Source organism: Colletotrichum spaethianum, assembly GCF_022836535.1.
Source record: "Colletotrichum spaethianum MAFF 239500 DNA, contig15, whole genome shotgun sequence".
NCBI lineage: Eukaryota > Fungi > Ascomycota > Sordariomycetes > Glomerellales > Glomerellaceae > Colletotrichum > Colletotrichum spaethianum.
Window position 1 is genome coordinate 840,577 of NW_026054785.1, and position 15,150 is coordinate 855,726.

Sequence of the window (15,150 nt, forward strand, 5' to 3'; positions counted from 1 at the left end):
TCGGTCCTACCTATGACAACCCCGGTTAGTATTCGAGGGTTTCCAGCACCAGCAAAGCAAGTAGATGAAAATGTGTCAGACTCACCAGCTGCACGATTCGTCATCCCGTTTCCTCGGCCTCAGCCTATGAATATTGACGCGCGGCCGTCACTGGGACGACGACAGGTCACTACGAAACACAGACGCAGGCACCTCGAATATCGCACCACTTCAACGGCGCCAACGGCTGCCTTTGTGTCGCGTTCGCCGACATGTATTTCCGGGTTCGCATCCAATGGAAACGGGTAAGAGGGCAACGAGTCTTGCGCAAAAAACATTCCGGTTTCTATGCTCACCACGGGGGTTAGATAATGGAATATTCGCAGCCGGCGGAGATAAGGAGCCTTCCCAGCTATATTATATCACTTTAAGGTTGGGGAAATTCTTAATTCTAAAAAGCCGATATCCATGTATGTCCCTTTATCTCGTCGGTCTAGCATCATCCATCGCGGTGTTGCATTGGGCATGCTTGCTCACTCATCCCGCCAAAGCTGCTGGTGTGCTTGTCTAATGTCAAGCTTGGAAGAACACCAGGCTGGGACGTCGTGTCCTGCCGTCTGGGTTACATTGTTTACCGTTCTATGTGACAAGGGGGGTCAAAGCGTTATTGGAGATTCCGAGTTACCCGTTCTAGTGTCTTTCAGATTGGCTGGGACAAAGCCAACCGGTGAGATCAGTTCGGACACTACCATAGTCTTACCAATAAATCAGGTCCCGGCCAACAAAGAAAGTCGGCAAGCTCTGAAAATCGCGATAGACAACATTTGCATTATCCAAACTCTTTGTGCAGTTCTCTTGCAGCCCCATATGCATTGCCGTTATCCGTTTTTGCAGCAAGTATTGCCTCTCTTGATTACGTGACGATGTCAGTCTAAGCTGTTTTTTACGGCTCTAAACCACTTACAGTACCCTGAAGTGGATGAAGAAGAAAAGAAAGATACGGGCCTCACCGTACACTAAAAGCTATGACCTCTAGAAAGCTGAGCTACGGATAGATAGACCACGCATCTGGGAGCGCTCAGAGCTATACGAGGCGCCATTCGGCTTCTTAATGCCGAGATGTGATGTGAAAGAAGTCGTCAGCTCAACATCATCTAAACCTGTGATATCGAACAACATAGCCGGCTATCAGCAATTCGTTATAAGAACATCATCTACCCTAGTGATCTGGAGTTGATACCCTCTTCATCTCAGCACCCTCAATTCCTTCTCTCTCTCTCTCTCTCCCCCTCTGCGTACATCACTCTTTTGCTAACACTCTCTTTGCAACAACTTCTTAAACCACAAGTTTGACGCTCTTTCTGAGTCCAAAATCTCACAATGAACTATCCTTTGTTTCTCGTTGCCCTCGCGGGTCTTGGAACCGCTTCGCCAACTACTCAACCTATTGATTTTGACGCCATCTTGTCTGCCACCGCGCCCTCCTTTACTGGCCCTCCTGTCACTGCCACGGGCCAGACCGGTGTCTATAACGCAGCTGCCGCTTCTTCAATCGCTGCTGTCGCGGCCACTGGTGTGGCCTCGGCCAGTGCTGCGTCGTCTATCGTGGCTCGTGATATCTTGGAGAAACGAAACTTCTGCTTCTTTGGATACTGCATTGGATCTCCCGGTTCGACTTCCACAAGCTGTACTACTTCATCGACCAAGGCTGTTACGTCAACAAGCTGCACGACTTCGTCGACCAAGGCAGTCACTGTTACTGCAACTACATCTTCTGTCACCAAGACTACGGCTTCTGTCGCGATTACATCTTCTGCTGCTACCATCACCACGGCTCCCTCGACCTGTACGCCAGTGAGCTGGACCAACACCAATTCTTTCACTACCGCGACAACCTGCTCGGCTCCGTATGAGGTTGGTACCTACTGTGGGTTTATCAACCCGGAAGACCCTTGCGCAGTTCAACCCGATGGTGAGTCAAAGATCCAGTGAAATAGGCCAATGGCCCATATTTACCCGTTTCTTGGCTTGATGCTAATCAAGAACAATAGGAAATGGCCCCCATGTCGAGCCAGACACCGTAGAGGCCTTTGAAGCGTACGAGGAGTTTCACCAGGATGCCTTGACGGCGAAGACTCCGACCGGCTACGCCTCTACCTTCAAGGATCTCAACGCTTCCGTAAATGCCAACAGTTATCTTGGTCTCTACACTCTCAAGAGCTATGACGTTGCTCAATGCGCCAGCTTGTGTGACAGCACAAACCTCTGCACCGGAATCAATATCTACGTCGAGCGTGACCCCTCGATCAACCCTGCTGGCTGTTCTTGCACAAACCCGGCATCGATCTCGAACTACAAATGTACCCTCTGGGGCTCCGGCGTCGACAAGGCTGCCGCAGTCAACTACGGCGAATGGCGAGACGGCTTCCAAGTGGTTATCGCCGGCTCCAACGGGTATGAGAAGACAAACACCACTACGCCAACAACCCCCTCCGGCTGGACCAACCCCCAGAACTGCAGCAGTGTTGTCCACAACCATCCCACTACTTGCATGGGGCAGAAGTTCTTCCCGGGTCCATTCGATATCAATGTCTGCGCCTCCTATGCTGCTTCCCAGAATACCAAGAACTCCAAGTCTCTCGGCCTGGCATCTTGGGCCAGCTGGTTTGGTTACAGTCCTTTGCGGTGCAATTTCTTCAACGCCTTCATGATCAAGGAGAACGGAATCGCAAAGGGCACTTACTGCAGTCTCTTCACTCAACAGTACGCCCCCTCAGCTGCTACTTACAAGCCCAACTTCTCTGGTGGTATTTCTTGGGGCGTCGAGAGCAGCTGGAGCTTCTGCTCTGCTTAAGCGGTGTGCTTCTCAGGTAGTCTATGGCTATACTTGATCTAATCATAATAGAAAAGGAGTCGATGGCAGGTTGCCCCGATTGCCAATCAGGGAGTCTAATGTTGTGTAGGGGGGTTTCATTCTATGTATCATACACACTTTTGTAATCAATGCAACTCTTGTTTTATGTTACTCAATACAGCTAACCATCACTAAGATAAGCCCTTCGTCTTGGCTTGCGTTGCTTTCCATGCACACAGCTATTGCAACAAGGCGGTCGTTAATTATCAGCAGAGAGCCAGCGTTCACCACAACCCGCGCTGAACTGTAGGATGAAATCTTCTATTGCACCTCTCCTAAAACGAATCCGGGGTATCTGACTTTTGTATTCCATCGTCTGCTCCCAGTGGATAGTCTCGTAAGAGGCCTTTGGCCGATGTTACTTGGACGAGGAGAGCCTGGCGTGTTAATTCTTTTCCATATGATGCGCTAACGGAGCACCCGCTGTCAAGCCTTTGCCTTGCATTCCGCTCATTGCAGGACGCCATGTTTGCTTCAGAACAGCAACTCGGCTTTGAGAGTTATGAAAATGAAGCAGAGTTCGCCAGTAACTATGAGCACCTGCCAAGTCTAGTGTACTTTGTGACTTCCTACCTATAAATGATACTTTGGGCACCTCTCACATCGGCTTCGTGGCTGATAGCATGGCTGTACAGCAATCCCAGGCGACGGAATAACGACTCCAACAATTTTCAAAATGTCTGAGCCAAACGCCGTCCTGCCATAAGAACACTCATGGGCCGCGGAGATAATCCACAGAAACCAAAGCTGGACCTCGGTCCATTTCTTCAAGGCGGGTCTAACACGTCAAAGCCGTCGCTGGTAATGTAGTCACCAAAACAAGAGATTAATAATCTATAGGTTGTATTCGTTGGGTTGTGGAGAAGGTGGACTTGGCGAACAAGCCGAGCGTCTATAGACGCTCCCAGGTCTTGTATTGCCTGGCATGGAATTAGTGAGAGAAAGACGGAACGCTCGAGTACATTTGGCTGTTTGTCATATCCAATTTGGTTACTGATAGAGACCGCACCCGACGTTGCAGCCAAACTTGTCCCGTACCATGACAAGTACTGCTGCTGAGGTTGAAGTTATTTAAGTTCAGGCGTAAAGTGAATGACCTTGGCATCGTCATAGTCGGATTAAACCCATCGATTAGAGCGACCGGAAGAAACCCATCTCCAGCATCAAGTTTCCTACAACCGTCAATACTGAGCGACTCACACCCAAATTTAACACTCCGTATTTGTTCCAGAATGTGAGAGTTTTGTAATCACTCCCAGTCTCGGGGTATTCATAGTAGCCGCGGCTGCTCTTCGAAGCACTGCGTCGAATAGTAAGTGACGATCTAAGGATATACCATTGAGAGTTTCATATTATTAAGCGGCGAAGAACCGATAGAAAACGTCATTAGTCCGAAATCAAGTGTTGATCATAGAATTGTACCAGGTTGGCTAATCGGACTGTAGGAAAGGCCGGGTGTCCGACATCCTCTACTTGCAAACCTGAATCCTGCGATGCATATCTATAAAGATGCCTTTGCGCCCCTAGTAATACACTGACGTGACACTTCGAGTTTCCAGGAAATCACCGCAGACAACCAATCAAGGACATAGCCAGCATAGCTTCAACCTTACGTCAAGGTACCTTCACCCGAACTACGTCAACATTCCCACTCGCACAGAGTCACCGGTGAGCTCACTCTTGGCCACAAAATCCACATTTCATTGACTAACATATATGGAAGCCTACTCAAAATGCTCAACTCATCTTTTACGCACCGAAATGCACTGGTTGAGACCAAAAACGCCAAAGACGTTCGGGGAGCAACCTATAGCACCCCTCGACGTATCGATTTGTCCGAAAAACCTGCCACATGTCCTCAACAAACGCGGTCGAGCTGGCCGAGCTTTCGATGGTGGCTCATGGCCGTCCCCGCCTTTCTCGTAGCGGCGTATGGCGTCGCGTTCTTCATTGCCGAAACGCCGGGTGATCCTCAAATCAAGGCCAGAATCCTCTCATCTCTTGATGGTAGGGTCCACATAGGGAGCTCCTTGTTGGCGATGGGTCTTGGACCCTTTCAGTTCGTCCCGCACTTACGGCAACAGTATCCCGCGATCCACCGATGGATAGGTCGGGTTTACGTCCTCGCCGTAACAGTAGGAGGCATCTCTTCTTTCTTTGTCAATTTCCACGGTGATTCATTTTTCTGGGGCAAGGTAGGGTATGACCTCTTGGCTGTCGGGTGGCTCGAGACTGCACGGCGAAGTATTGTGGCTATCCGGCGGGACGGAGACCTTGAGAGTCACCAGGCGTGGATGACTAGGAACTTCGGTCTGACGTATGCTGCAGTTATGCTGCGCTGGCAACTGCCTCTCATGATTGCGATGGACATGGAGACGAAGCTCGTGGTTTCAATCACGGGGTACAGTTGTTGGTTGCCAAATGTAGTGTTCGTCGAATACTTTTTGCTGAACAGGATTGGCAAATAGGGCCTCATGGCAACAAGTTCTTGCTTCTATTTGGAAAATAGAATTTTTATCCTCCTGTAGAGCCAATAAAACCTCTCGTGTGCTGATATTGAATGGCAACCGGACCGTTCTTGAGCTTATGACGAAGAGACCGCGGAAGCAAACTCATGAGCCGGCCCCCGGATCGTGAAACCAATGGCATCTCCCTAAACCTCCACTTAATCCACGGGGTCTACCTTCTTGATAACCTTGGCCGGGACGCCAACGGCAACTGAGTAGTCGGGAATATCTTTGCTCACTAGAGCTCCCGCGCCAATCGTACAACCCTTGCCGATCTTGACTCCCGGCAGTACTGTGACGTTTGCTCCAATCCAGCAGTCATCTCCGATGGTGATTGGCTCCGCGTACTCAATGTTGTCTCTTCTTGACTGCAAGCCCGTCTCATGCGTTGCTGTGATGAGGCTGACACCCGTCGCGAACATGACTCTGTCGCCAATGGTGACATGGGCGCAGTCCAGAATAACGCAGCTTGGGGGGCACTTTATTAGTATACCGGTCACGCATGAAACGATGTGCGACCTCGCGCAGAGTAAAATTCATGCAAAAGGAAGAAGGACCTACTTGAAGTTGGCGTAGAAGCGGTCCCCAACGGTGATGTTGCAGCCATAGTCCACCTGCAAGCTGGGCTCGATGTAGACATCGTCCCCAATCTTGCCCAACAACTCCTTGATCATGCCCATCCTGGTGTTGGCAACATCATCCGCGGACGCGCTCTCTTCCGGGACATACGTGTTGAACTTCTGAGCTATGCGTCTTGCGCGGGTCCTAGCCTCCACCAGCTCGGGCGCCATGCAGCTGTAGAGCATGCCTGAGATCATCTTCTCGTAGTCGTCGCACCAAGGCACTCGCTCCAGCGTCCTCGCGTAGGCGATGGCATCTTCATTCTTCTGGGTACGGACCGGGGGCACCATGGCGACAACCGTGAGTTTGGATGAGATGTAGAGATAGAAACAGTGGCGACGTTGAAATTGAAGCAGATGAACCTGGGGTAGCCCACCTTAAATTGAGCCACAGAAGTCGGTTACTGTAAATCCCATTGCAGTCTAACTCGGTTTAACATTGGGCCGTCTAGAGGCGGGTTTATTACTGATAGTGCACCGTACCGCACGCCATTTGAACGCTCGAGCAAGGGCAGCTTCAGAATGGTGCATGACGCTAAGCCGGTCTGCTGGGTAAGGTTCCTCTTTGGGGACATTTCCCAACTGGCTGCGGAGCACTCCGCAAGCGCCCATGGGCGCCTTTACGAACGCCTCGGATCTCGACGCCTTTTGACCACAGCAGTGTATCTTATGCCGTAAATGCGTCGCAACGAGTCGCGAGTTGTTGCAAGTGCAACCGAGGTTTTGCCAGCGCCATCATGCTTACACCTGCACCACACACGTGCGCCTCTATTCGCGTCGGCTTTCTCCTAGCTTCCCACTCTTTGAATTTGAAAGCGACACGATTGGGGAACGACTTACGTCATTTCACAGTTGGCAACTCTTGGTCTCAGAGAGCACCCTGCTTTGCCTGCCCCAAGTCGTATAACTATAGCCAAGGAATGGGGAACCATTTTACGAACTAAACGATGATTGTCCCATGTGCTGCTGCAACGCCGAGGAGATGAAGAGATTGCTGGAGATGCTGCGCCATGCCTCCTCAGCCCTGCCGGGCAACGTTGCAGATCCAGGGATCAGCAGCGTCAAGCCACAGAATGACATGTTGCTCACTTGCCAAATGAGGCAATGGGAAGTCTTCTGGAGTCCCCGAGCATCAGCTTTAAGCTTCATATCTTGGTTCAAGGCAGACTCTACCGTCGCGGCTTTCCAAGTCCGAGTAACCGGTACATATAAATTTACTCTCCCCAAACGCCGCTCAACGTCACCTCGTCAGGCCAACCCAGGCAAACCTGCATCAGCATCAAACCAAGCTAACCAGTGGATAAGACGACGTCTAAATATTTAACACAAACCTTGTCTCGTGCGGCAGACCAACATTTGGAAATGTACGAACTTGTGTCGCTCGTCAACAAACGCGTTGATCAACACAGCCAGAAATCATACACCATAGTGAACAGCGGCTTCGACTCAACACCCGCGCCCGGCGGCATGCCCTGCGAAGTCCTCCGCGTGATGGAGCGCCTCGGCGGCGCGCAAACGACTGTAGACCGCGTCGACCTTGCGACCGGCAACGCGATACCATTCTACGTCCTCCACGCCAATAAAGAAAACAAGACCGTCGCCGTGGTACACGCGGACCCCCGAGCGCAGGCATCGGGCGAGGCGCTGGGAACGGCCAAGTACCACTCCCTCTCATCAAAGATTGATGTCGTTCTCCGCGGGGTGCCGTTCAAGATGAGGACCAACTCGATGGGCACCTCGCACAGCTTCGACCACCACGGGCTGAGCTACAGCTGGGGCGTCTCGAACACGAGCATGTCGACGAGCACGCTGTACTTCAAGGACGCCGGGGGCAACTTGCTGGCGAGGTGGACGAAGTACCCCAATGGCAGGATGTGCGGGCTGAGCGGCGAATCGACGCCGACATTTGAGGTGTTTGTGCCGCCGCAGAGCATCGACATGGACATGCTGATTGTGACGGGTCTGGCGTCGATCGAGTACTGGATCAAGTATAAGAAGGACTCGTACGAGGCGTTGGGAGAGGCGTTGGGTGCCATTTGAGGGAGGGTGTATAAGTTCGAGATGCGTCAATTAGAAATCGAGTCCGACGCCGTCTGTTTTCTTGGGCGTCCTCAGCACCGCGGCGACTTTCGGTGTTATCATGATTGTATAATATTGTATTTAGAAACAACCATCAATAATGAAATGTATAGAGCCGGAGTTGTTACTTTGAACGCTGAAAGCTCTTTAACGTGAAATAAGGGCGTCAGATTCTCAATTCGCAAGTGCAACACTAATACTCAAAGGCAGACAACTCACGACCTATCAAGGCTCGTCCAAGTTGGGCTGTTCGGTTTGTGAAAGGGAAGATGGCCTTCCTTTTTGGATGTACAAGTCACTGAGCACCATCCTTAACTCTGCGTCAGAGACTTATGATACCAGCATTCTTCCAAAAGCTCACGCTGGTGAGCTTGCGTGGTTCGAACAGTTCATCCACGACTTGCTCCGTATCTCTCAGCCCCTTACCCAACCCGCTCTTGATAGCAGACACAACTTGATTGCCCGGCTACGGGCTTCGAAACTCACAAAACGGGCAAGAACAATCCTTACTTGGTTGAATTCTCAGAATAGTTCTTTCCTTCTAGTCTTCTGGTTTTGGAAAGTAGTTTGGCTTCGTTTCAAGCCAAACCTAGCCCTCTCATCCTATCCCTCCTTCTCTCCAGTTGCCCACTACACAACTCTCTTTAAACTCGCGATTCCTCTCACTTGGGCATCATCTTTGCTTATATATCCTTCATTAAATCACTCACCCTCTTCTCTACCCCGAGCCTCAGCTCTTCATCCACCTCCCCAAAAACACTTACTACCAGAGTACTCGCAGCACCATGGACGAGTTCTGCGTTCGCCTCCTCTCCTTCTACGAGCGCGGCGCAGACGGCAAGCCCGGCCGCTGGCCCCATCCAGCCCTCGCGCCCGAGGCCATGGCGGGTGCCGGCTTCCGCCTGCAAGGCAGCCAGGTGAAATCCGGCGACAACGTCATCTGCGACTTCTGCAGGCTCCAAGCCTGGAAGTGGGAAACCAAAGACGACCCCTTCCAGCAGCACCAGGACGCCTCGCCCAAATGCGCGTACGTGGCCTCGGCCATCTTTGGCCAGCACCGCGAGGTCTTCTCAAAGAAGCAGCTCGACAAGGGCGAGGCCGGCTCCTTGCCCCTCACCCCTCCCGCGACTCCCGCCAAGAGGTCGTACACGCCGCGCCGCCGCGTGGGGCTCTCGCCCATCGTTACCGTTTACGAGAGCGCGCCGGCCGGTCAGGCGGCTCCGAGTTCACTGAAGCGGCAGAAGGCGCCCGTGCCGATGGAAATCTCTGTGACGACTGGCGAGATCAACTTTGTCATTCAGATGTCTGAAGTCGGCGAGCCTGGTGAGTTTTGTCCTGCGTTTATGTGTCTCTCATGACATGAGCCAACATATAGACAGGCAACAAGAGACTTCGTCTTGAGTAGGCAACTACGCATACGAGATCCACAGACACGCACCGTCACCACATTCGACATGATGAATGCGCTTTGCTACGAAACAACTCTGGCAAGCAGTACCTACATCCTGTCTTCCAAGCTGGGGTAACAATGCTGATGTCTCCGCCAGAACAGAGGGACCGAGATTTGCTACACACTCAAGCCATATGGCTGCTCGGGACTTGAACCGAATTGCATATACGATAAAAACACGGCTGATACATGTACACGACTCCCGTATAGAGGGGGTAGGGATTGTCATATGATAGACGACTTGAAGGATATGACTCGCCAAAACCGTCAACGACATGGGATATGAATGACATGTCATCTGAAAGACGCGACGGCGAGATATGGCTGGAGGAATTTCGCTCAGCAGAGGCACACATCAATGTCAACGTGGAACGTGAAAGATAGCGGAGTACTTGACTAGAGGCTAGGTCTCCTCAAAATGTGTCACGACATCATCCAGAGATATCTCTGAACGAGGCCAGCAGTGGCAGGATGAAGCACATGTACAAAAATGACTAAAGTCTCTAAATAGCTCCCCACGGGCATCATCTACGCCCCGTATTCATTCACTAAACAGTCTGCATGTCACCGGAACCGTGGTGGCAAACGCCCATCGGCCTGCCCTCCTATTCCTCATCCCGTGATCTTCACCAAGACGGCCTATAACCATTGGCACACCCCATGCAAACAAGTCTCGGACACACGACTCACCCCCAGCCGGGGTTGCAGCCACACAGATCATCGGGGAATTTCTACAGATATCCGTGATTTGCACCCAAGGGACTTCTCAGGGCAAGGCGCGGGGAGGCGCCGGGATGCACGACATGCGAGACAAACCAGAGGGCATTCAACGTGGCCTGGGAGAACGGGCGGGGAGATGGCGGTGACGACGGGCTGTAAGACGCGCGCAGCAACGTGGGTGTGCGGCGGCATTGTCTACTTGGCGAGGCATATCATGACGGTCACGCCAGGCACCCGACCAGTGCACTTCTTCCTGGGGAGACGGCGAGTGAACGTGTGTGTGTATGTGAGTGTGACGGCGGCGCCACGCCAGGAACCCGTCCATCTCACACCCTTCATCCCCAGTTTTAAATATACGTTGTGTTCTCCCCCAGGGAAGCCGTTCGCAAGCACATCCCCCAAAAGAACGGAGAATAATCGCCGGTAGGTGTTCTAAGTGACGGGACTCCCTGGTCAGATAGGATGTCCGAGGAGGGCATTTGATCGGCGCGCGTGGTGGTGTGGTGTGCTGCACCGGTCGGCTGCCTCACGTTGAGCCTGCGCCTGCGTCTGCGCCCGTCGGCGTGGACTGTTTAGCGGCCAATGGTGGCTGCTCTCGTTGCGCCGTTGCTGTGGCGTGCCGCGATGTGCTGAGCGCTACCCATGGTGGAACCGCTGTCAGGCGTCCGCGGGGTGGTGTGCTGCGGCGGCCGGCGGACTCGTGACGACCGCACCGCCGGGTGACAAGCCGGCGACGGCGGCGACACGGGGACGGGGGAGGGGGGGAGGGACAAAGTCCTCCAGCTTTGGGAGGACCGGTGACAGACGCCAAGATGGGAAAGGCAGATGCGTGCTGCGACGAGGCTGTATTTGCCCAGATCTATTTAATCACGGAGACTGGCTGTCATTTCTCGCAGTCAAAGGCTCAAAATCATTGGGGTATACCATATGTCGTAAAGGAAAACTCCAACAAACCCGCATCCAACAATCATCGACAGTCACGAGATAAGGAGAATGACGACCGTCAATCAATACCAGCGCAACGGCCGACAGGCCCGCCCGTCGCCGTCGGGACGCAACCCGCTCCGCACCGTCTGGCGTGAGACGTACGAGGTCTGGGACGGCGTCTGCTACGGCATGGGGAAGGCATATTTCAAGATCACCGGCAAATGGTGATATGCAACGCAAGTGGCAGAGGCCTGCCGATGGGCACCGTCGCCGTCACCGCCAGTAGGCGAGCAAGCCTTCAAACTCGAGACCCTACCGGTCGGCCCAGTATCACTGCGACGGCCCACCGGGTCGAGGCGTCGATGCGAGAAAAACGCCGAAGACGATGGGGGGGTGGTGACGGGCGGTGCGACACGGCACGCCTTGGCCATGGGCGGCGATACGCGAGCTGAGGAATCAAGCATGTCAAGCCTTTGGCGATCAACATTGCGAACCACAACAGGCGCGACGGGAACCGCTGAACCCGCCAGGGCACGCGTTGAAAAACAACGCGCCATCCTGTTCTCTCTCGGGGGCGCCAGACCCCAGGGAACAGGGCAACGAAACAACCCGTTTGGACGCACGGGAAAATTGGCATCGACGGCGTTGTCCACCGATGACGTCGGGCAGGAAATCCCGATCAGCAGGACGAGCAGGACGACTGCCCCGAGGTGGTTCCCCATCAACTTGACACGGACTTGAGGGGGGAAGATCCTGCCACCGGCCCAGGGGGAGTTCAGGGAACCGGGGCGGGGGACATGCTGGGAGGGGGGGCTTTTGCAGTGAGGTCGCCCAACGGGGGCGGTGGACGGCGAACGGGCCTGGCGGCGGTTCCGCTGGGTGTCCGCGGGATGGCAACCGAGTGGGATGAATCGCCTCTCTGCTTTTGTCTGCTTTGGAGGGCGAATGAATGGTTCGGTTGGATGGATATGGGAGGGGAGCCAAATAGGGAACGGGCAAGACGAGGAAACGAGTAGTAGTCCTTTTCTTTCTTTTTGCCAATAACAACAGCAAACAAAGACAGCCACTATTCAACATGGCACACCTGGGAATGTAAGAGGATCATCGAGACTAGGGCTTCAAGCAGGAGGAAGGAAGATCATCAGCGCCGTTGGAGCGTCTAGGTACTGTATACCGTACGGTCCGTCCAACTTTTGTGCCACGACAAGGAATTTTCGGGGAGAAACAAAGCGAGCCGGTCGTTCCACGTATCGTATGGCCGTTTAGGTGTTGGGTCGATGTCGCTGCGCCGTGCGGCAGATGAAGCAGTGTCGAGCAGTCCACAAATAAACCACAGTTCCCCTTGGAATATCTGGGTCCGCACCGCCCGCCGCATGAAGATGATTCCAGTTCGAGATTCGCAGCTGGCAGCCGGCCCGCCAAAAGCCAACCGGTGCTGGCTATCGATTCGTCAACAGCCCATGAGAGGGGTGTCCCGATGGGTCGTTTAATCCCGGCCCTGGCTCCAAGCAATCAACTTAAGGTAGGCCGAACCTCGAAAGGGCCAAAAGAGAGTTAATTGACTCCCGCCCGCCGGTCCTATTTTTGTTGTCCTTATTTCTGTCCTGGTGGATCGCTCTGCCAGCAGTTGGCAGCCAGTATAGATGGTGCTGGTTCAGGCACTGTACCATGGGCGGACACTGCTGAGCCAAGCATTGTTGGCCGTGTTCACGCTTTTATAAGATGTGCCTCGTATTGGCAACGGCAACTGCAATTTTGGCTCTGTAATGCCGCGGTATGCTCTGAACCCCGATGCACTACTGCTGCTGCTGCTGCTGCATCGGCAACCCGAATATCTCGTCTCTACGCTTCAAGTGCGTCATGAGCGACGAGTGCTGAACTTTCGGAGGCTCAGCCCGGCTTTCAATGCAAATCGAGCATGTTGGAGCACTCGATACGAGCAAGACACAGTAAGAGCGTCGTCATCGGGCACCCGTCCAGGAACGCGCCAGTGACATCGGACCGGTTTGGTTCGATGCGGAGGTAGTACAGTATAACTGCTATGTACTTGGGGAAGGCCCGAAGGAACCGCTGGAGGGTTGGAAGCTGGGGAATGATTGGGCCGTGGGCAACGGCCCTCTGGCCGGTGGGACGGTCAATGGTGGCTGTGAAGTCTGGACCGCGGACGGTACACTACACTTGGCAGACATGTGCGTGCTGCATTCTGTCGGTACTGTCTCTGATTACGGCCCAGTGTTTGGCTCGCATCGCCGTTGCATGTGGCTCTCGTTGGAGATTTGGGTCGACGTCCAGTGTCACCTCCGACAGGACAATCTGACAATCCGACTGCAGACGGGGAGTGCAGGGTGGAGAAGAAGGTGAGCGCGGCATGTTGATTGTAATAACGATCGCAAGGAGGCATCGAAATGAGAACCACTGAGAATCCTGCTTGGTGTATTCCGTCCAAGGTTGTTGCGGGCGGACTGCGCAGAGCGGTCACCAGCCGGCGCGGCAGACTTGAACGATAGAAGAAGGGAAAATGGCGCTGGGCGGCTGGCTGGGCGGAGAGAGCTAAGCTTTTGACTTTTCTGGTGTTTTGGACGTTCTCGGCGGGAGTTGACAGCGGCATGTGGGGGCTTACGAGGCCAAGATGCTGGAGGACCAGAAATGCGAATGCCGCGAAGTCATTGATCTCTTGGCAGACCAGTTCGTTTCTGATCTGGATTGACGGTCGACGATGGCCGGTCGTGATGGTTGGGGGGGCTCCTCTGCTACCTACATAGTACTAGGCAATGCACAACGGTGAACTGACCACGGCTGGCATGCTTCCATCCATTCCCCGGTACGTGCAGGTCACCGTCGAGAGCTCTGGTATTGGACTGAGAGTGAATGGGCCCGACGGACGAGGGACGGGGAGGGGCGAGGGGACAGAGAGAAACAAGACGAGGGCCGGCGTCCGCAAGTCCCGGTCTGGGAAAGTCAGCCGCTATTCCAGGCCGAAGCTCACATCGAGTGGAGATTGCCCCTATTTCTCGCCATCTCACTAACGGCCTTGGTGGATGAGGCGGTGGAGCTGAAGGCATCGGCCTGTGTACACTGCTTGGTACCGGTGTGTGTGTGTGTGTGTTTATGTGTGTGTGGTGTACAGTGTGAAGGGGGAGGGCGCGTTTGCTGACGACCGACTTCAGAATCGAGAGTTCTGTTAGTCTTGTGATGCGAGCCGTGGTCGATAACAAAGGTAGCGCTGTGGGCATGTGTCGGTCCGTTGGAGCATTAGGTGGGAGAAATGGAGGAGAATGTCTGGACGTCATGAGACGGGGCTCTCTTCCCACACTGTACCGTACCATAGATAGTACGTATTATGCCTCTCACACGACCTTGAAACGAGATGAACCTGCCAAGGCCGACTCCTGTAGCAAGCCCGGTACGTATTCGACCATCCTACCTAGGTATGATCCCTCGCAGAGGAGCGGGCATTGGGAAGGCGCTTGTTTGAGTTGAGTTGCCAGTCAGAAGTCGAGCTGTCCAGCTGTCCAGCTGGTCGATGCGAGCGAGGCGATGCGCGGATACCTCGTGAGTTGGAAAGGTACTATGGCTATGTTAGTGTCACGCAGTGGCTTCAGGTATCGTCGCATCTTCTTTTCCCGGTTGGTATCGTCTCGTCTCGTCTCGGGTTTGTCGTCTCGTCGACTCCCCAACACAGGTATCGAGAAGGGACACACAGACACAGGAAGCCGTCGTCGAGGAAATGTGATGTGCTAAGACTACTGCGCCTCGGTCTTGCGCCGGCTGTCACGTCCAATCTTGCTGCCAACATCTGCCAATGTCTGCCAATACCAAATGCCGGGACCCAAATGCCTACAGATGCAGACGGATACAGGCGCCGATGCAGCCAAGGTGTGCGGTTCGTTCGTTCGTTTGTTTCTTTGGAAACGATGAGCGGCCAATTTGCCCCGAGCCAATACGGGGCGACGA

The 15,150-nt window shown here is 53.7% G+C and overlaps 4 protein-coding genes across 4 annotated transcripts; 3 read left to right on the forward strand and 1 right to left on the reverse strand.

The window, feature by feature from the left end:
- Positions 1-1,359: 1,359 nt before the first annotated feature.
- ColSpa_06484 (uncharacterized protein) lies at positions 1,360-2,833 on the forward strand (the record flags this gene model as incomplete). Its single annotated transcript, XM_049272696.1, has 2 exons — positions 1,360-1,951; positions 2,031-2,833. 2 exons carry the CDS (start codon positions 1,360-1,362, stop codon positions 2,831-2,833), a joined length of 1,395 nt encoding a protein of 464 aa, XP_049128653.1.
- A 2,725-nt stretch (positions 2,834-5,558) lies between these two features.
- Positions 5,559-6,311, reverse strand: ColSpa_06485 (putative acetyltransferase; the record flags this gene model as incomplete). The annotated part of the gene is made up of 2 exons (XM_049272697.1): positions 5,559-5,868; positions 5,962-6,311. 2 exons carry the CDS (start codon positions 6,309-6,311, stop codon positions 5,559-5,561), a joined length of 660 nt encoding a protein of 219 aa, XP_049128654.1.
- A 1,071-nt stretch (positions 6,312-7,382) lies between these two features.
- ColSpa_06486 (uncharacterized protein) lies at positions 7,383-8,060 on the forward strand (the record flags this gene model as incomplete). Its single annotated transcript, XM_049272698.1, has 1 exon — positions 7,383-8,060. The coding sequence occupies one exon, from the start codon at positions 7,383-7,385 to the stop codon at positions 8,058-8,060; it is 678 nt and encodes a 225-aa protein (XP_049128655.1).
- Positions 8,061-8,884: 824 nt separating this feature from the next.
- ColSpa_06487 (death-associated inhibitor of apoptosis 2) lies at positions 8,885-9,504 on the forward strand (the record flags this gene model as incomplete). Its single annotated transcript, XM_049272699.1, has 2 exons — positions 8,885-9,422; positions 9,479-9,504. 2 exons carry the CDS (start codon positions 8,885-8,887, stop codon positions 9,502-9,504), a joined length of 564 nt encoding a protein of 187 aa, XP_049128656.1.
- Positions 9,505-15,150: the final 5,646 nt, after the last annotated feature.